The sequence below is a fragment of the Laccaria bicolor genome, genomic scaffold, assembly GCF_000143565.1.
Source record: "Laccaria bicolor S238N-H82 LACBIscaffold_8 genomic scaffold, whole genome shotgun sequence".
NCBI classification, from domain to species: domain Eukaryota; kingdom Fungi; phylum Basidiomycota; class Agaricomycetes; order Agaricales; family Hydnangiaceae; genus Laccaria; species Laccaria bicolor.
The window spans coordinates 981,355-1,000,630 of NW_001889879.1; the positions used below are offsets into that span (position 1 = coordinate 981,355).

The following is a 19,276-nucleotide window of genomic DNA, read 5'->3' on the forward strand; positions in this document are numbered from 1 at the left end:
CCAACTAATCAATCCCAGCCAACTGCGTTGTCCTCTATTTCTCAATGCATCTTCGTCTGCACCTCAACCTATTGACCTCAGCAAATTAAGCAATCAGGTAAGGTGCCTATTGTGGCACTTGAGTTTGTCAGGTTCAATATACTGACAAGAAAATCAGCTCACGAAATTTCAACTGTACTCCGATGATACAGGCAAGGTAATCTTGGAGACAATCAACACCTCTAAGGTATGGCATAAGTCCGATATGGCGACGTCGGATAATGCTAACGATGCACAGCTTTGAAGGATGGTACACCATGGCGATGTCGCGTCAGTGACTGCTTTGTATGGCCCAGGACGTGGTGTGCAGTGCATACTGCTTGTGGACCGTCGAGGAATCGAGCATGCCGACGCCGTGTCGAATACTACAAGACTCCGCCTCCTTCCGAATAAGTGGGTTCCCACCAGAGCTTTTCACTCATATGTACTGTGATTGTCTGCGAGGATTTCAAAGAAGTAGGAAACACTCCGAGTCATGTCTATGTGTAGAATTTCCTGCAGATTGAGTTGTTGAAGAGCCGTTAGAATCAACAACAGGCCCAAATTGGGCTCTTTGCTTCTCAACTCGTGCCACCATCTCCAACGCTCTTTTGTGTTGTACGGTCTAAGTATATTGGGAATTAGGACGTGCGATCTCAAGAATATCTGCCTTCAGTCGTCCACGGCGGGCGGCGGGTGCGTCGTGTGTGGCAACCGAGCTTAGCAACCAGCACCTAATCGGAAACTGGGCTCTTTGCTTCTCCATTCACCACCTCCAGCGCTCTTTTGCGCTGTACGGTCTAAGAATTGAAAATCGGAACGTGCAATCTCAAGAATATCTGCCTTCAATCGTCGGGTGCGCGTCGTGCGTGGCAACGCACCTTAGCAACGAGCACCTAATCGGAATTGCAATTGCAAACTTTCACGGCATTTCGCAATGAGCTCAAAACTTTCATACAACCCCTCTGAATCTTCTACGCGTCTTTCGCGATCGACGACGCGCTCCTCGACGTTACGATCATCACTGTCCACCTCAAGCGTCACCAAACCCCGAGCAGATTCCAGTGCCTCACTCGTCAGCGAAGACGCGACTGTCCGTCCCAGCGCAAAGCAGAGCAACGCAGGGCGCTCGCCAAATGCAACTCCAGTCCCTGTACCGTCGATTGCGGCGAAACGCATGTCGACGTCCATTCCTTCATTAGCTGGCAACACACGCAGGACCTCCATGCCAGCTCCAGGTCAAAACTTCCCTCGATTCGATCCCTCAAAATCAACCTCTGCAAACAACGCCACGCCAGCAACCCCTTCTCCGCCCATTCGTTCTCCCACCAAGCTGAAAACACCCTCAGTGACGGGCTCACTCCGTACCGCCCGCTCAACCTCGTTGTACATGACCTCGCCACCCACACAACCACTCATGAAAGCTATCCAGCTCGAAGGCTCTGCGACCCCTGCCCGCCCTCCTCGTACGCGTATCACCTCTATGACGGGTTCCCCATCACCCCGCCGAACAACTATGCCAAGCACACCTTCCAGCGGCTCCATGTCAAAATCCACGTCTTCAGCTTCTCTTCTATCCACGGATACAACTTCCCCATCTATCAATCTCACCTTGCCTAGTCCAAAAGCAAAGGGAAAAAATCTGTTATCATTAACTCCACAAAGTACCCCTCCAAAAGCGTCGAGAAGCAACCACGTCACGCCCTCCAAGCCCAAGGTCACTCCAAAGAAGTCTCAGGGAACCCCACGGAGCGTGTCAGCGGGGAGTTACGGCTCGCAGCATCCAGCACTGCTGGACGAAAGCCTTGCGTTGCTGGAATCTCGTGGAAAAGTTTTGAGTGGCGGGACCACTGGGACCGGTACAGCCGTCGCTACTGACGACGGGTACGCGTTTTGGGACGGGGATGACATGACCATGGAGATGGTTACAGATCTGGATGATGGGGACGTTGACGAGGAGGTGAGCCTTCTCTGCTGAATTTTTTTGCTGCGATTTTAACAAAGTATTTGCTTAGATGGAAACGGCCCTCTCAGACATTATGGCCATGCACACCCGCAAAATCCTGCACTACAAACGTCTTTTAGAGCGTGCACAGGCATCGACGGCTGCTCAGCTGCACGCTCTTCAAGCTGAAGTTCGTGTGCTTCGTCATTCGCCTGGCGAGGCTGTCGTTCATCCGAGCCATCAACTGCTGGATACGGTGTGCGTTTGTGGTGGCAAAAAGAAGAGAGGGTATTGGAGTGGATATCGTGATGACTTTGATGAGGAGGATGGGGATGGGGATGTTGACCTTGCTAGAGCATTGCGAGGCGATGGGAAGGGTTCTTTTAATGAGACTGAGGTGAGGAAAGCCCTGCGAGGGCTGGGAAGGGAAGGTCGTATGAGATTGTTAGTCTTTTCTCGCCCTTGCACCGTCCTCCTTCTCACTCTGTTGTTTTCATAGGATTGCGATTATTCTAGATTGCACGTTGTTCCCCTTGTTTATACTCGACTGGGGTTGACCTTTTTGTTTCCACAGCATGTCTTCCTGGCGATATCGCCCTCCAAATCCTCCTCCTGGAAAAATATGCAAAATCAACATTCGACGTTCTTGGTAGTTTCGCTCCAGACCTTGCGTTCCGCGTCCTCAAGTATTTGACTGTCAAAGAGCTTATCGCCCTGGAACCCGTTCGTTCTTGAATCCTTCATTCTGTTTGCTAAACTAACGTATTTTGGCCGCAGGTATCGAAAAAATGGCAAACAATGGTACACCATCCAGCGTTATGGCGCTACCACTGCTTGCGAATCACCGCGACAGATCCTACGCCCGTCACCCCTCCTGCAACACCTGAAGGATGGTAAGTTTGTACTGAATAACGCACCTTGCCCTCAATCTAAGTTGAACTTTGATATAGGCACCCTCTATATCGATCCCTCCATCATCGTGAATCCAACTTCCACAATGGCCTCCCACAATCCGTTAGGTTCCTCAACGGCCACACGAACTTTTGCACGACCCTCCTTTTGAGGGGCAAGCGGCTTATTAGTGGGAGTTATGATGAGACGATTAGGTTTTGGGATATAGAGACGGGCGAGATGAAGAAGTGTTTGCAGGTTAAGAAGCCTGTGAGCTGTGTTGATTTTTTGGCTGAGGAAGGTTTGTGGGATCGTTTCTTTGAACTCTTTCTGATCGCTGAGTTTCCTTCCCCTTGTAGAGGTGTTTGTTGTTGGTTTCCACGATGTTGGGTATGTAGAATGTTCTCCTTCCAGTATTTTCACTGAGGATACCGCGTCAGGCGTGTGCACTTGTTCTCCTCTGTTACATTTACACCCCTCCAACAACTTGCCGGTCATCTTAATGGTATCCGGGCTGTGGCGCTCTCTTCGAAGAACCTCGTCTCTGCTGGGGCTGACAAGGCTCTTGTGTGCTGGGACTGGCGCGCAGGGACGAAGATCGTGCGGTTTGGGCAACAGACGACGATTGCTATTGGGGTACAGATTATTGCTGGCGATGGGGGCGGTGGGGTTGGAGAGGAGGGGGAGAGGGTGGTTGGTGTGACTATTGATGGAATTGTGAGGGTGTTTTCGATCAGTTTGTGTTCTGCTACTTTCGTTCCTTGAGCTTGAGGGCTAATTTGATGATCGCAGAGAGACGAGAGATGATTTCGCAATTCAAGCTCTCAGAGCTGGGAGCGGGTGATCCGGTGTTGAATGCTAAATTATTCAATGTTGGCGCTGCTCCCAATAATATGCTTCAGTATGGATGTCTTTTCTACCCGTCGCGGACGTACGTTGATCTTGTCACAGGTGGTTCGCTGCAAAGGGCACGCAGATGACAGTGAGTGTGTTGCCGGCATAATCTGACTAAGTTCCACTAACAACATTCAAGTGTGCGACTAAATCAGTCATTTTGCATCTCCAATGGCAAGAAGCGGATGAGAAACCCATCGTAGCACAATCGCTGACGGCACAATCTCCCGTCTCACTCACCGCGAGCCAAGGTCCTAGTCAAGCTCGCAAACGCACTGGATCCGTGCTCGACAAGTCTACGTCGTCACTCTCAACACCACACCGCAGAATCTCTCTTATTGCACCCTCTCCAATCAATAGCTCCATCAACAACAAGGGACGTCTGAGCGTCAGTGGTTCCCGTACACCAACCACCCCACTCAGTCCTTCGCCAAGGAACAGTACACCCGCGCCTGGGTTATTCCCGGTTCGGTTTGGCCGTGCAGCCATTCTGACGGCTCCTCCGAAGTTGATTGCCGTTGTTGAGACTCCAGATGTTGCGGTTGGGGCTGTGGATCCGAGGAAGAGACGTGTGGTTACTGCCACACGATTTAGTTCGAGGGCAGGTGCTGATCGGAGGGTAAATTTTCGTCCCACCTTTCTTTTCGAGCTTACACCTATCTATGTTTTCAGATATTCATGTCTACGCATGAAGACCAAGAACATCCATTAGTGCCCCGAAATGATCAAGACAACGATGACGATGTCGATGCGGATCTGAACTTCATCGTGCCCGTGGAGAAGACGCCGACTCCGTCTGTCGACATTGACACTAATATAACGCCGTTGACGGGTGCATGGTCAGCTGTTGCTGGGGGCGAAGGGGGCAAATCGATCAACACGACGAAAGGCATCTTGGGCCAACTACCCGCTAAATTTGCGGGTCTAGCGACGCCGGAGAAGAACCCCATGTCGATGCAGCTGAGCCATGAGGAAGTTGTAGTTGGTTGTGCGGATGGCACTATCTAGTACGTTCTGTCGCTGTTGGAGTGGAAGAGTTCAGATAACTGACGGACTTGTTTTTGTAGTGTTATGAAGTTTGTTGGGTACCAATTTCAGAAAGAGCGTGTGCTTGCGCCGGATTGGGAGGAGCTTTTGGAGGAGGAGGAGGAGGAGGAGGAGGCTGTTGAGGGGGAGGAATATTAGGCTGGATATGGAATTTTTATACCTAGATTTTTTACCTGAAGAATGGAAGGATGGAATTTGTGGACCACTCCTACTCATTTCGGACAGATTTTGATGCCTCCTCGACGTCTTCTACTTATGGAGATGTCATGCTCTTGGTACATACTGAGGCCGCCGTTGGGCTGGACGTCGTGTTTGAGATTTGACGACAAATGATTTATTTAACAGGATATTGCCAGTGGATTCTTTCTGGTTCGAGGGCTCTGGTACTTAAGATATGTCGAGACCTTGTCGAGACCCAAAAGACATCAAAGTTTCTTGCCCACTATGTACTACAACGATGGACGTTATGCACCCAGGCTATGAAGACTTTACAACACACTTCTCAACCCTCATCTCAACAACCCCACCACCATTCATGTACATCATGATAAAGGGCCACCCAAACAACCATAGCAGTCATCAACAACATTCTCGACCACCTTTCATCCACACCAGGACCCTCAAAGGTCAGCTACGCACGCGCAGATGCCATCGCCTGTTTCTCCGCGCGACTTCTCTACGAATCCATGATCAACTCTTTAGCAAGGTGGACGCCCCAATGGGAGGATGGAGTCGTCAATTGGGGTGCAGATAATGGGGTGAGGTGGAACGACACTTTTGACGGGTTCGTGCATGGTTTACGCGCCGTTCACGCGTATCTGGGTAAAGGGCAGGAGAAGGAGGGAGATGTGAGGCTGGTCATCGTTGTGGAACGCGCTGAGAGGCTGATACCGGAATTGATGGTGCCGCTTACATACGCGACTTGCTGAGCTGGTGAGTTCGTCGTTGTCGTTATTGGCGCAGTTAACCCTCTTTGGTAGGCCCGAGTCGACCTTTGCGTCGTATTTGTGTCAGAGGCCCCATGGGAGACGATACGACCACCGTTAGGCGCGTCTCCCGACCCGTATTTCTTTGACATTCCTCCTCCAACGAAAGAAGGCACCCCTTTGAGAAAAACATTTTTTTGAAACTACTCACTTACTCTCCACAGACATAGTCAAGCACCTAATCTCAAAGTACTAATCCCAGCCACCCCTCTACACGCACTTTATCACTACCCTCTGTGACGTCTGTTACCCATTCACTCATGACCCTCATGCGCTAGCGTACATCGCAGCCGCGCGATGGCCGGGGTTTGTCAAGCCAGTTTTGGACGCCAATAAACGTGACATGGACATGGACGCGGACTCCGACTCTCAAGAGTCCTTCCAAACCCCCTCCGAAGAAACCCGCATGCACCTCAGCCGTCTATTCAACCCCTCCCTTTCCCTCGCCCTCGACGCTCTCCACCCGCGCCTCCAAAATGCCACAGACTGGGCAAAGGCAAATGAACCACCACCAAACCTCCTCGACAACCCACCGACCACCACAAAAACCGCGGTACCCTCTGACGAGAAAGACGCGGATATTATTTTCCTCCCACGACTATCCAAATTCATACTTCTAGCTTCCTTCCTCGCATCCACCAACCCTCCAAAATCTGATCTGAGGATATTCGGAAGGGGGCTGGACGAGAGGAAGAAAAGGAAACGACGCGCGTCAGGTAAACCGACAAAAACGAAAGGAGAGGTGACAAAGGTTGCTCAACACCTCCTTGGCCCAACCTCATTCACGGTAGACAGGATGCTCGCTATCCCCGGTGCGCTCCTTGAGGAGAACGACGTTGATTCCAGGATACACGGACACGCTTCAGAGTTTAGTATTCCGGGGGAAGAGACGAATATGGAGATATCCCGCGTTGCTGTGTATGCAGCGGTAGTGGAGCTGACGAGCATGCGTCTTTTGACTAGGACGTCGGCTGTTAATCAATTGGATGATCCGCCTACTTTTAGGGCTGCGGTGGGGATGAGATGGCGCTGTGTTTGGCAAAGGAGTTGGATGTTAGTCTTGGGGATCTTTTTTGGGAGGTTATGTAGTTGCCTCAACTGGAGCAGTCGCCGAATTCTGAGCGCTGCTTGTCATTGAGTTCGGTATTCACTTCGATGGGGCACTTTACTTATGCACACACATTTGTACAATAAGTAACTGCCAGCGATGCCCAACGACGTTGGAGATATCCGCACTGGTAGCGTTGATCGAGGCTTACGCTTACTAAGTTGAAGTTATTGGCTCGGTACGATGAAGGGGTCGTAGTCAAAGGGAGTGAGAGTTGCTATTTTCGTCATCCAATCACAAAAAGGATATTCCTCGAGACTCGAGATCTAGGGCAAAAAGACGAAGACTCAGTACTCAGAGAGCATGTATGTTGATTATTTTCTATTAGACAGCCCTATACTTGCTATCCATCTATTAGGGCTTGATTCTTTCATGTAATCTGAGCGCTCGACAGTGGATTGAGGTCCACGCGTCCACGTCTAACTTCATGCTCTCAGATCCCTTCCCCTGCGCGCGATGTCTTCACAATCGGGTTTGTGCCTGGCCAGCACAAACTCTTTCATGATGACATCGATGTGGTTTTCGCCATCGTCAGGTAGAAGCATCAGCCCTCCCCCCGTCGCATCACAAGCAAGGTGGTTTCAGCTACCAACAAAGTACATACCACGTCACTCAGGACCTCCCCACGTTTCGGCCGTGGTCTCCTGACCGCTTCGCCTTCTGTCACTCCGAAACGAAAGTTGCACAGGCGCGCCAACGACCACCGTGCGCCGAGACTTTCCACAGATCCCGTTCCTGGCCTCACCGCTTGAAGCTGTCCCAGAGTCGGACAGCGAGGAGAGCCCAAAGAGGTCGTTTTAAGAGAAATTGACTGTACGTTTTTCCTCTCTTCTTACTGACTGAGGACTGATACTAATAGTACATGCGCAGCCGAGGCGTTCGTAGGGATTTTCACAACCGCATCTCCAACCAGGCTAAGAACGTTAAGAACCGACCGACCTCACCCCCTTCTCCCCTGATCCAAACTCCGGGACACGCATCATCGTGGAAGGTGTGGGATATGGATGGGGTGTCGTCGCTTGGTTGTCTACGCAATTCGCTTGACTCTGGCCATTGTTTGTGTCGTTCACCTCTAAGTACCAGGGCCTCCTGCATGTCAAAACGCCGACTTGGTGAAGCTTCACTTGACTCTACCTTATTGACGGCGCTCGTTGACCTCGACGACGGTGGACGACGATTCTTCGCTTCTGGACAAGGCAGCCTGGTTGTTTGTTTACTACTCATCTCCACCCCGACAGATGCCAAGTATGCGGAGAATGGTAGTATCGGAGAGCGAAATGTGGCCTGCTGAAAGGAAGGTGACGTCGAGCAGGTGCCGGGGTATCTGGAGGCGATGACGTGGGGTTGGAGGATTTGTTGGAGGATTGATAAACACTGGTAGGTAGTGTAGAGGTAGAGGTAGAGGTAGCGTTGGATTGTTATTGTTCTATCAATGTTTTGAGATCCTATTGTCTTTTACATGCACTTCTATGTACAAGTCTTTCATCTATTTTTTCAACCTCTTTTACGGCCACTTCCCACCCACTTTCGCCATTTTTGAAAGCTAAATTCGCTTTTCAAACAATGTGGACTTGGATTCCTAAAGCGAAAACACTTTCTTGCTTTCACGCTTTCAAAAGCGTTGAAAGCGGTCGAAAGCGGATTGGTCGGCAGTTTCTCTGTGCAACTCGTTTATTCGCTTGTACCTGTATGTCGCTCTATATATTAGTTTGCCCCAGTGATGTCCATACCTCACAATGAAGTGCATATGTTCGCAAAATGTTATCTGGAGTCTCTAAGCGCATTGTGAATTGAACTAATAATCGGAATCGGTAATGATTGACATAGGTAACGACCAAGCAATGACAGTACTATAACTTCTTGCAGCAGATATCCATACTACTATCATCACCCAAGTTAGTAAGATCCGGGCTCACATAGAGGACGGCCGCGCCAAGCGTCCAGCTCAACCGACCATTATGCCCATTGTAAGGTGTGAATACCACGCTTTCTGGGTTAATATCAAAGCCGTCCTTCAGCACCTCCCGCATCCAGATACCTGCGAAAAAATTATTGACGTAGTATTCGTTGTGACCCGTATCGTGGGGTTCATTGCGCTTCAGTTTCAACTTGCTGAGGTGCTCCACAAAGTTGAATGTGTAGCCCTTATCACCACCCAAACGTGTGTTATGCCAAAAACCGCTCGCACCAATTACCTGAGGGTCTGTTGAGGGAGACACCTCGTGACCTCATTTGTTTACGTGTACGTTTTTGTTTGCTCACTCTCGATCTTTTCGCCTCTATTTCTATCCTATACATTTACCCCCGTTATTTACCAGTCTTTACACAAGCCACCCATTTTTCCTATATAAACCTCGAACCTTATTTTCTCCCACCTCAGTCGTCACCACACTTGTGTCTGACTGAGGTGAGTTCGCTTTTACTTACATTTACTTACCCAAGACTGACGCTACCTGTGCTTAGATATTCGTACGTTAACAGGTAGCTAAAATACAGAGTCGTCACCACACTTGTGTCTGACTGAGATATTCGTACGTTAACAGGTTATGGGCCCCGCTGCGCTCTAAATAACAAGAATACAGACACCTACCTGCCCTACCACATTACTTGCGACTCGTAGAGCCCACGTCCCACGCACATTAAAAATGTCGTCGTCCAACACCAACCCACCTATCTTTTCGGAGACAGAAAAATTTGACGGTACTAATTTCAGTACTTTCGAAACCCTCGTCACCATCGCTGCTAGCAGCCGTGGCGCACTCGGATACCTGCTGGGTACTATTCCTAACCCTGCTCCGTATACAAACCCAACGACGCTAAACTACACCCCCACATTGCCCAACATCCCACTTCCAGATGACCCCACTCCGTGGTATTCTGCCAATCCCTCCGGTGCGGAGTGGGCCATGCGCGATGCCTGGGCGCGCGCGCTACTTCTCTATAACACCAAAAATGCTATTGGGCTTGGACTTAAACTCGACGGTACGGCCGCTGAGGCATGGAAATCACTCACGGACCAATATAAGGTCTCTTCCGACCTCGCTATGGCCACCGCCCAGCGTGACCTTCGCAACACCGTCTTCGCCGATGGGAATGACTTCCCCAAACACATCTCCAACCTGCGTACCAAGTGGGCATTAGCAAACAATGCTGGTGGAAAAATCAACGACATGGACTTCTGCATGATAGTTCTATCATCGCTACCCGAGTCCTGGGATAGTGTGGTCGGTACGCTTTACGAAGCAAAATCCTCAGCGGATGTCATTAGCAGGCTAATGATCCACTGGAACCGCATTGACCGTTCCAAATCCGTCACCAATCCGGCCACAGTCGTTACGGCACTCCAGACTAATGCGAAGGGGGCGCGCAACCAATTGCAATGCGCAAATCCAAACTGTGGACGTCGTGGACACACCATCCTCAACTGTTACTGGCGTGGAGGAGGGAAGGAGGGACAGTTCCCTCCAGGCTTTGGTCAGCGTGGGGGAGCGCGTGGCTCGACAACCCAGACTAGCACTCCCACAAATACTTCGTCAGTTACGGCAGCAATCACAGACACTTCACCTACCTCAGAGATTACAATGGCGCTCATCTCGAACGTGGGTGACAGGGACTATCCCCCCACTCAGGAAATATCCACGCCCTCGATGGATGGCGAGGAACTCGAAGCGGTCACGACATACACACAGAAAACCTATGACATCACACACGCATTAGCAGCCCTTACCACACCAGGAGACCGAGACGTACCCACCTATGCAGATTCTGCTGCTAATAAACATTGCTTCATCAACCGCGCAGACTTCTCCACCTACCACATCCTATCCCAACCTGACGAAGGCCAATCTGCGAACAAAGGTGGTCAATTTCGCATCATTGGCCATGGTACAGTGACCAAAACGATCGTATCTGGACCCCTCAGAACCACAATCACCTTCAAACAGGCAGTCCATACGCCTGACCTTATTGCCAACCTAGTCTCCATCAGTAAACTTGACGAGGCGAATTGTTGGGCGCTCTTCGGCGGAGGAGGTGTAACGTTCTACGACATTCACAATGGTCAGAAGAGAACGTTAATGACGGGCATGGGGAATAATGGCATGTATCTCCTACGTGTTGAATCTCGACCCACCACTACCCACGCCCTCATCGCCCGCTCCCTACATAAGCCCACGAGTCTCGAGGTCTGGCACCGGCGCTTTGGACATGCTGGTGTCCGCTCAATCACAGACATGGTCAAGCAAGGTTTGGTTGACGGGCTTGAGATTGTGGGAGGCACTGACCTTGAGGGAAAATGCGAAGACTGCATCTATGGGAAGCAGAAAACGCGCCCGTACGATGGCGTGGTGGTCCCTGAAACTGAGGTCTTGGAGCGAGTCTATATAGACTTGTGGGGACCGGCGCGAGTTCGATCTGTTGGGGGAGCTGAATACATGATGGTATTCAACGACGGGGGCTCCTCGTACCGTGTGGGATACTTCCTCGCCTCGAAGTCGGGTGAGACGACGCTCATTGCCTTCGCCGAGTTCCACGTGAAGTCAGAGCGAGAGACAGGGAAGAAGCTGATCAGGATTAGGGTGGACATGGGCACAGAGTTCTTCAACGAGAAATGGAGGGAGTATACAGCGAAGCATGGGATCACCGTGGAGTTCAGCGCGCCATACGCACATGGCCAAAATGGGGTGGCAGAACGTGGGATGAGAACCATCATCGAAAGAACCCGATGCGTTCTCGCCGATTCCGGTTTACCTCCATCGCTCTGGGCAGATGCCGCCTCCTTCACCATCTACACTGACAACCTCATCCCATCCGCTCGACATCCAGGCTACATACCTGCTGAGAAATGGACAACGAAACGTCAGGACATCTCGCATCTGCGCCCTTTCGGATGCGTCGCATACGCCAAGATCCCAGTGGAGTTAGGCGTATTGAAGCTCTCTCCCCGATCAATCAAATATGTCCTGATCGGATATTATGGGCGCGGAACGTATAAGCTGTGGGATCGGGCATCAGGAACGACCATTAAGAGTCGTGATGTCATTTTTGAGGAAGGCCACGGTCACCGCACTGTCTCCTACGATGACATGCCCCCCCTCGAGATCGTCGACGATGACGATGACGACGAGACGCCTACAGCTCCTCAGGATGCCAACCCTACAGCCAAGAACGTCATTGTCCCTCCAAAACCCTTAGCACCACGCCCACGCGCCACAGATCCCCCTTTACACCCAGATGCTGGACCACCAGCTTCTCCCGACGTCGCACCCACGCCACCTGTCATTCAGCCTGATAATCAACATCATGTACCGCCCAGACGCTCTGCTCGCCTCGCTGTCCTGGGGACTGGAGTGCCCACCCCAGAAACGACAGTACTTCTCACTGCACTCCCTGACTCCCAGGTACCGCGCAGCTATTGGGAGGCAATGACTCGCCCAGACCTTTGGAAGGAGGCCATGGAAAGGGAGTGGGGCGTTTTATGGGACAGGGGTGTTTTTGAGTTGGTGGACTTGCCTCCTGAGGCGCGTATCATCGATTCCATGTGGGTCTACGCTAACAAGTACGACGCCGACAGAAACATCATCAAGCGCAAAGCACGACTTGTCGCAAAGGGATTCACACAAATCCCTGGACTCGACTACGATCAGACTTATGCGTCCGTCGTACGTCTGGAGTCCTTCCGCATGGTCGCTGCCACTGCCGCCGCTTTGAACCTACACCTTTGGCAAGTCGACATCGTAGCCGCGTATCTCTACAGCACGAACAAATTCACCACGTACATGCGCCAGCCGCCAGGTTTTGTCGCCCGAGGGGAGGAGAACAAGGCTCTACGGGTCGTCAAAACCTTGTATGGGATGATGCAAGGCGGATATGATTTTCAGAGCGAAATGACGGGTGCGTATGAATCATTGGGATACTACAAATCACTTGCAGATCCCTGTGTCCACTCCCGTCACATCCACAATGAGCACACCATCACCAGCACCTACACCGACGACATTTTCGGCGCGTCCACGACGAAGGAAGGTGCGGAGAAAGCGAAAAAGGAAGTTGAAGCCTGCTTTGAGATAAAGGATGTGGGGGATCTCGGATATATTTTGGGGATTCGAGTCGAGAGAAACGATACCACGGGTGCGATATCTTTATCTCAGGAAGCTTACATACGACGTGTCCTAGAGCGCTTCGGAATGACGAACTGCAACCCCAAAACCACACCACTACCCTCCGGCATCATCCTATCCGAATCCGATTCACCCACAACAGACGAGGACTTGCATTACATGAAGGACAAGCCATACCGCGAAGCCCTCGGCGCCTGCATGTGGGCACAAGTAGCAACTCGCCCCGACATCGCTTACGCCCTTAGCGTCCTCGCACGCTTCCAGGCAAAACCTGGACCAGCACACTGGAAGGCCATGCTTCACCTCCTCGGATACCTCAAAGGTACGCTCACGTATAAGCTCACATACCACCGCGGCGTGAGCCTCGACCCAATCGGTTTCGTCGATGCCGACTACGCCGGAGACATCGATACACGCAGATCAACTTCAGGATATGTGTTCACACTGGCAGGTGGACCTGTATCCTGGAGCTCGAAGCGCCAAGCTACCGTCGCGCTCTCCACTACAGAGGCGGAGTATATGGCCCTCACGCGTGCTGCACAACAAGCGCTATGGATGTACTCATTCATGTCGGAGATAGGCCTCAAGCGTACCTTCCCCGCAGTCCTTCATGGCGATAACGCTGCATCGATCGCCCTCTCCCTTAACACCAAGGGGCACGCACGCGCAAAACATATCGACATACGCCACCACTACATCAGGGAGCGCGTAGCCCTCGGAGAAATCGAACTTGTCCAAATCCCCTCCGAGGAAAACCTCGCCGATATCTTTACCAAACCACTCCCGCGTGTCACCCACCAAAAGCTCGTCCGAGCGCTCAAACTGGACATCTAGAGGTCCCTTGGCGTCTAGGGGAGTGTTGAGGGAGACACCTCGTGACCTCATTTGTTTACGTGTACGTTTTTGTTTGCTCACTCTCGATCTTTTCGCCTCTATTTCTATCCTATACATTTACCCCCGTTATTTACCAGTCTTTACACAAGCCACCCATTTTTCCTATATAAACCTCGAACCTTATTTTCTCCCACCTCAGTCGTCACCACACTTGTGTCTGACTGAGGTGAGTTCGCTTTTACTTACATTTACTTACCCAAGACTGATGCTACCTGTGCTTAGATATTCGTACGTTAACAGGTAGCTAAAATACAGAGTCGTCACCACACTTGTGTCTGACTGAGATATTCGTACGTTAACAGGGTCAAGGCCCAGGAGGTTCCGGAAACTTTGTATTTCCAACGGGACTGTAAGCTCCCTGGGCGCGATAGTATCGTCATCATTTCTTGTTCTGGATGCGAGTATAGCATCTTTGACACCCTCGGTCACCCAGGCTTCAGTGTCGTTGGCGCCGCCGTTTCGATACTGCGTCCCCTCTATCTTCGTCCATCTTTCTTCGAGAAATTCGATGTCGATATCCTTTTCATACCCGTAACGCCTACTTGGATCACGGAGAGTCGGTGCATTGCTGTAGTCTGGGGCATTGATCTGCAAAGATCAACATCACTCCCTCTTCGGATAGCGATGCGGGACACATACCAACGCGGGGAGCGCTTTCTTGTACCTCTCGTACCCTTCGTCCACTCCCATTGGGAATGATGCCAAAAACACGTTCCGTCCTCCGAACGGCTCCACTCTCGCAATCCTCATGTGCTTCCCCTGATTATTATTAATATCGTCGGCTCGCTTATTCGCATGGATGAGCTGCTTCCCGGGCTCTAACGCTTCGACATACGCCGATGCCGCCAGCAGCTCCAGCTCACACCGCCCGGCGGCAGCTTGATCAAAACTTCGCATAGCTCTCTCCTTTTCATTGACCAACGCGACATCTTGGTAAAGAGGCACGGGGATAGCAATCTGGGCGCTGGCCCCACCCATCTCCACATATACCCGGTAGTCGGAAACGGGGTACCCTTGCGAGTAATTGGCCGCAACCCACCCAAATTTTGCCTCCATCGCGCCATCAATATCTAATCTCGGGTTCTTCAGGTCGCCAAATCCGGCGTCCAGGATTATAGCTTTCACGACTTCGTACAGGTCAGTTATGTTGGTGGGAGAAAGCGTCCGCACGCCCCCTGTACCATAGAAAAAGAACGAGACATCTTTGAGCGCGTCGCCGGTGACACCCTGCTTTTCTAGGATCTCCTTGACTTCTGTGAGCAAGCCCCCGAGGTAAGTCTCGACGGCAGCCTTTCTCTGATTGGCGTCCTCCCCCCCCTCCCTGAAACAGTTATGGATACCTGTCTGGAGGTTATATCTTTCCATGATCCAGAAAAAGAGGGCTCAACCTTGGTTCTCTTTCCCGGCGGCACCGGTCCCGTTGTCGCGAACCACCTCGGTGACTTTGGCGTTATAAAACAAGGAAATTTTCGTCCCCGCATCAGTCGAAGATTCAAAATGTCCTGGTACAGCCTTATGTTCACGACACTTGTAGATGTAGGGGCGGGTCCCGCTTGATCCTGCGTCCACGATTACGACGTCTTGATGCAGTATAGATCAGCAGCCGTTCAAACTGACGAGGATCTAGAGCACTTACATGACGTCGCGGGGGGGTCTAGTATGTTGACCATGAGGGTAGTAGATAGGCGCAACGTGCGGTGTCGGTGAATCAAGTGGTAGGTTGGTGGTAGGGGGTGAACACAGGCTCGAGTGAGTTAGTGAACGGTGAAGAACGAGGCAAAGCCTCCTGGTATTTAAGCAGAATGCTGCCATCTGGTGGCATTTGATCTTATCGATGAAATGCTCAATCGGTAGGATCCTTGTGTGATTTCGCGGGAGATTAAACGCGTTGGGTACGAAGTTCTACAGTCCAACTCAATTCGGTTTTACAGTGCCACTTTGCATATCATCGAACACGAATAAAAAATTGCTTCGTAATGTTATGATTCTTCCTGAAGTTTCCTGGAATGGTTGACGAACCCTGGATAATCTTGCGGTTTACCCAAGGTCTACCTTTTCGGCGACCATTTCAGGAATTTTCAGGGAAATCACATCGTTGCAAGCAGATTGTATGTTTCGCGTCGAACTGCAGAATGATAAGTGTTGGCGGTGATTGCGAGATAACGGAGCTCAAATACCAAGTTCTATGAACACACCTCACTGTGATTGTGAAGGGGCGTACATTCCACAAGATGGAGAGATTGAAAGATACTTACTGTAACGGAGGTCAGGAGAACTTCTACAAAGAATATTACAACCCATGACTGGCACCAGTGACACCAGAAAGGAAAATCGACCCCCAAAATTTTGCAGCTTGTGACTGCGAAGGGTGTACGTTCCTACCGTTCGCAGGACGTCCACGGATGAATTTGCACTTTGATCTTCCGACCTTCTTCCATTGTTTGGCATCACATGGACAGATGAATTTGCACTGTGACTTTGCCTTTCCCATCATCCGTCATGTAATAACGCGACATTGCGAGAGTCATAAGTAGCTTTGGTATGTATCTTTACAAAGTAATTACTGCTGCCATAGCGCTGAAAATAGACCAGCCTGTACTCATATTGGAGAGAGAAGGGCTACCGATTGTTATATATGCCCGCCTCGCCGCTTCCTCGAAGGATGGATCAACCCACCGCATTGCTTCATCACGGGAGACCGGGATTGTGTTACGAAGGGCATCGACGGCGTCTTGAGGTACCTCAATGCGGCAGTCCTCGGCAGGTGCTTGAGGAACCATGAACGCATGCCGAGGTGTCTGGCCCGACATGTTTGGTTTTGTGGCAGTTAGGGCAGTCAAATGGGTCCATCACTGATGGGCCAGCGGCGTGTGACAGGCGCCCATCAACAGCGGGCCAGCGGACTCGGCCGAGCTGTCAAAAATTCGGCCTTGGCAATGACTGGGCCGAGACTCTAAAATAGGCCATGCGAGATGGGTGGGCCGCGAGTACAGAGCCCCATAGAGGACGGATCGGCCGACTTTACCCCTGGCGCCCATGGGTTGCGCCCAATTGCGCGGATCCCATTGTTGCGCCCATTCATCTTTGATGCAGTTAACCAGAGTGCTGCCTCGTTAGTTTCACTGTGGGGGACCACGTAGGAGAAAGTTAAATAGATATATTATTTACCTGTTGCGCGGATCCCATTGTTGCGCCCATTCGTCTTTGATGCAGTTAACCAGAGTGCTGCCTCGTTAGTATCACTGTGGGGGACCATGTAGGAGAAAGTTAAATATTTACCTGTTGTACATCTGGCGCCCATGGGTTGCGCCCAATTGCGTGGATCCCATTGTTGCGCCCATTTGTCTTTGATGCAGTTAACCAGAGTGCTGCCTCGTTAGTATAACTGTGGGGGACCACGTAGGAGAAAGTTAAATAGATATACTATTTACCTGTTGTACATCTGTGTTGGCAGCAGCCTCGTTGCGCCTGCAGGCAACCACATTTTTCTTCGCCAACCAGCCAATATTCCCCACCCATTTTCCCCGGTCTTGCTGCGATGCTGCAAGACTTGAGTAGTTTCAAGCTCACTCAAGAAATAGCTGACTTTCTCAAAGCTAAATTCCAGGCTACCCTCCATGGAACAGCACAAAAAACACCCTTTCCCCTGCACTGGACACTGGACCTGTTGGATGACTGCAATGGGATAGTTGTTGTTTTGGTTGAGGCTTTCAAACACCCAAGTGCGCCATGCCTGCTCACATAGTAATTGGTTGATTGATCTCTTCAAGTCCGCACAACATGGGATGCCACGAGGTATTGCGATACCATCGGCGCCGCCCTGACCGGACAAAATCGTAAAACAGAAGAGAAAATCTTGAATAGGTACCCGCCCATCTATTCACCTATTGTCCATAAAAGTTCGCCTTTTGTGGTAACGGATATGCATAACAATGGGCTGGTTTGGTATTTGCCTGACATCCTTTCAGGAGCACGCTAGGTATGTGACTATGGCCGCTGGGTGTACAATCTCAAACCCTGTTCAGTTGCAGATCTGGAAGTTCCTCAAAATTCTTGAATCAGCTTTGACGATAGACGACAAGGCTACTACTAACTGGAGGAATCATAAAATGCACTACAGGCCTGCAGAGCAATGTCAACAACTCAAGCCCGGGACCGTGAGTTTATCGCCAGCATGGTTCCAGCAAGGGCACAAAGTGTGAAATCTCTTTGGATCCATAAACAAAGTCTGAACGATCTGCAGTCTTCCAAGTTCAAGCTTGAAGTCAGCGTGCAAATGAAGCGTGGCGCCGTTGGGGCGCAGTGGAGCCTGGAAATGCAAGAGTCATCTGCTTTGATTGGCGCCATCCTGAGTATCATACATCCACAACTTTATGAGCAGGGAATGGAGGCACTCCACCGCCTCGAGACAGAAAATGGGTTTGTGGATGATGAGGAAGAATTGTACATGGCGCTGAAGCATTGGACTCCCCCTTTCAGCGCCTTGTCAGTGATTAGCAACCGGTCAACACCAGTACACCGTGACACCAAAGGGTGCAATGAGTGGATTGATGTCCTAGTGCCTTTGGGAGAGAAAGACTTGACTGGAATCATGGATTTCCTGGGTTTAGGCATATCCATCAAGTACAACCCATCGACAATAGTTGGGGTTGCTGGCAAAGTGATCTCACATGGGGCAGTGTTTGAAGGGGGAGAAAGGGGGTGCATTTCATACTACATGCGCAATAAAGTTCATGAGAGGTTAGGAGTTCCAGCGGGCACATGGATGAACACCAGTATATATGATTGCTAGCTGCCATTCGGCGAGCGCCATTACACAGTAACTTTGCCGTTGTGGCTAGTGCGCCTGCGCCGCCTGGTAAGTTTTCAGAGCTAGCGCCTGTTGGTCACAATGGCGCTGGCGCCTCTTCGTCAAAATGGCGCTGGCGCCTCTTCGTCAACATGGTGCTGGCGCCTCTTCGTCAACATGGTGCTGGCGCCTCTTAGTCACAAGGTCCGCACGTGTGGACCCTCGAAAGTCAACAGTCCTTGCTCCGCACCCAGAAGAGATATATACATGTCCTATTGCTCAAGTAAAAATTGCCACTCAAGAGTCACCCTCATCAAGATCCATCAGCCCAGATCCATCTTCATCTCCCTCACTACCACCTGGCTGCGCCTCTCTGAAGGCAGGCCAACCATAATCACTTGCGGAGTCACCAGTGCTGGAGTGTCCTGATGCTGGCCAACTCAAGCCCGTGGAGGACACAGGAGAAGGTTGGTATTCTGGTTGCTCTTCGTCTTCAGGTTGCTGTTCAAAGTAAGGGGCGACGGCGCCCGTGCGGAGCGCCCCAGCATCCTGCCAAGGGCCTGCGGGTACGGGACCGACGGGCGC

The 19,276-nt window shown here is 51.1% G+C and overlaps 5 protein-coding genes across 5 annotated transcripts; 4 read left to right on the top strand and 1 right to left on the bottom strand.

The window, feature by feature from the left end:
* Positions 1 to 955: 955 nt before the first annotated feature.
* On the top strand, positions 956 to 4,933 carry LACBIDRAFT_318148 (uncharacterized protein; the record flags this gene model as incomplete). Its single annotated transcript, XM_001879224.1, has 13 exons — positions 956 to 1,978; positions 2,034 to 2,407; positions 2,463 to 2,482; positions 2,538 to 2,686; positions 2,741 to 2,856; positions 2,914 to 3,155; positions 3,214 to 3,244; positions 3,295 to 3,590; positions 3,647 to 3,755; positions 3,806 to 3,836; positions 3,888 to 4,367; positions 4,421 to 4,755; positions 4,816 to 4,933. 13 exons carry the CDS (start codon positions 956 to 958, stop codon positions 4,931 to 4,933), a joined length of 3,324 nt encoding a protein of 1,107 aa, XP_001879259.1.
* Positions 4,934 to 5,481: 548 nt separating this feature from the next.
* On the top strand, positions 5,482 to 6,919 carry LACBIDRAFT_318149 (uncharacterized protein; the record flags this gene model as incomplete). Its single annotated transcript, XM_001879225.1, has 3 exons — positions 5,482 to 5,643; positions 5,776 to 5,893; positions 6,060 to 6,919. The coding sequence occupies 3 exons, from the start codon at positions 5,482 to 5,484 to the stop codon at positions 6,917 to 6,919; spliced, it is 1,140 nt and encodes a 379-aa protein (XP_001879260.1).
* An 832-nt stretch (positions 6,920 to 7,751) lies between these two features.
* LACBIDRAFT_318150 (uncharacterized protein) lies at positions 7,752 to 8,180 on the top strand (the record flags this gene model as incomplete). Its single annotated transcript, XM_001879226.1, has 1 exon — positions 7,752 to 8,180. The coding sequence occupies one exon, from the start codon at positions 7,752 to 7,754 to the stop codon at positions 8,178 to 8,180; it is 429 nt and encodes a 142-aa protein (XP_001879261.1).
* Positions 8,181 to 14,037: 5,857 nt separating this feature from the next.
* Positions 14,038 to 16,712, bottom strand: LACBIDRAFT_325752 (uncharacterized protein; the record flags this gene model as incomplete). The annotated part of the gene is made up of 8 exons (XM_001879483.1): positions 14,038 to 14,059; positions 14,099 to 14,490; positions 14,542 to 15,242; positions 15,291 to 15,482; positions 15,539 to 15,556; positions 15,922 to 15,954; positions 16,158 to 16,180; positions 16,579 to 16,712. 8 exons carry the CDS (start codon positions 16,710 to 16,712, stop codon positions 14,038 to 14,040), a joined length of 1,515 nt encoding a protein of 504 aa, XP_001879518.1.
* Positions 16,713 to 17,834: 1,122 nt separating this feature from the next.
* LACBIDRAFT_325753 (uncharacterized protein) lies at positions 17,835 to 18,888 on the top strand (the record flags this gene model as incomplete). Its single annotated transcript, XM_001879227.1, has 3 exons — positions 17,835 to 18,059; positions 18,146 to 18,677; positions 18,773 to 18,888. The coding sequence occupies 3 exons, from the start codon at positions 17,835 to 17,837 to the stop codon at positions 18,886 to 18,888; spliced, it is 873 nt and encodes a 290-aa protein (XP_001879262.1).
* Positions 18,889 to 19,276: the final 388 nt, after the last annotated feature.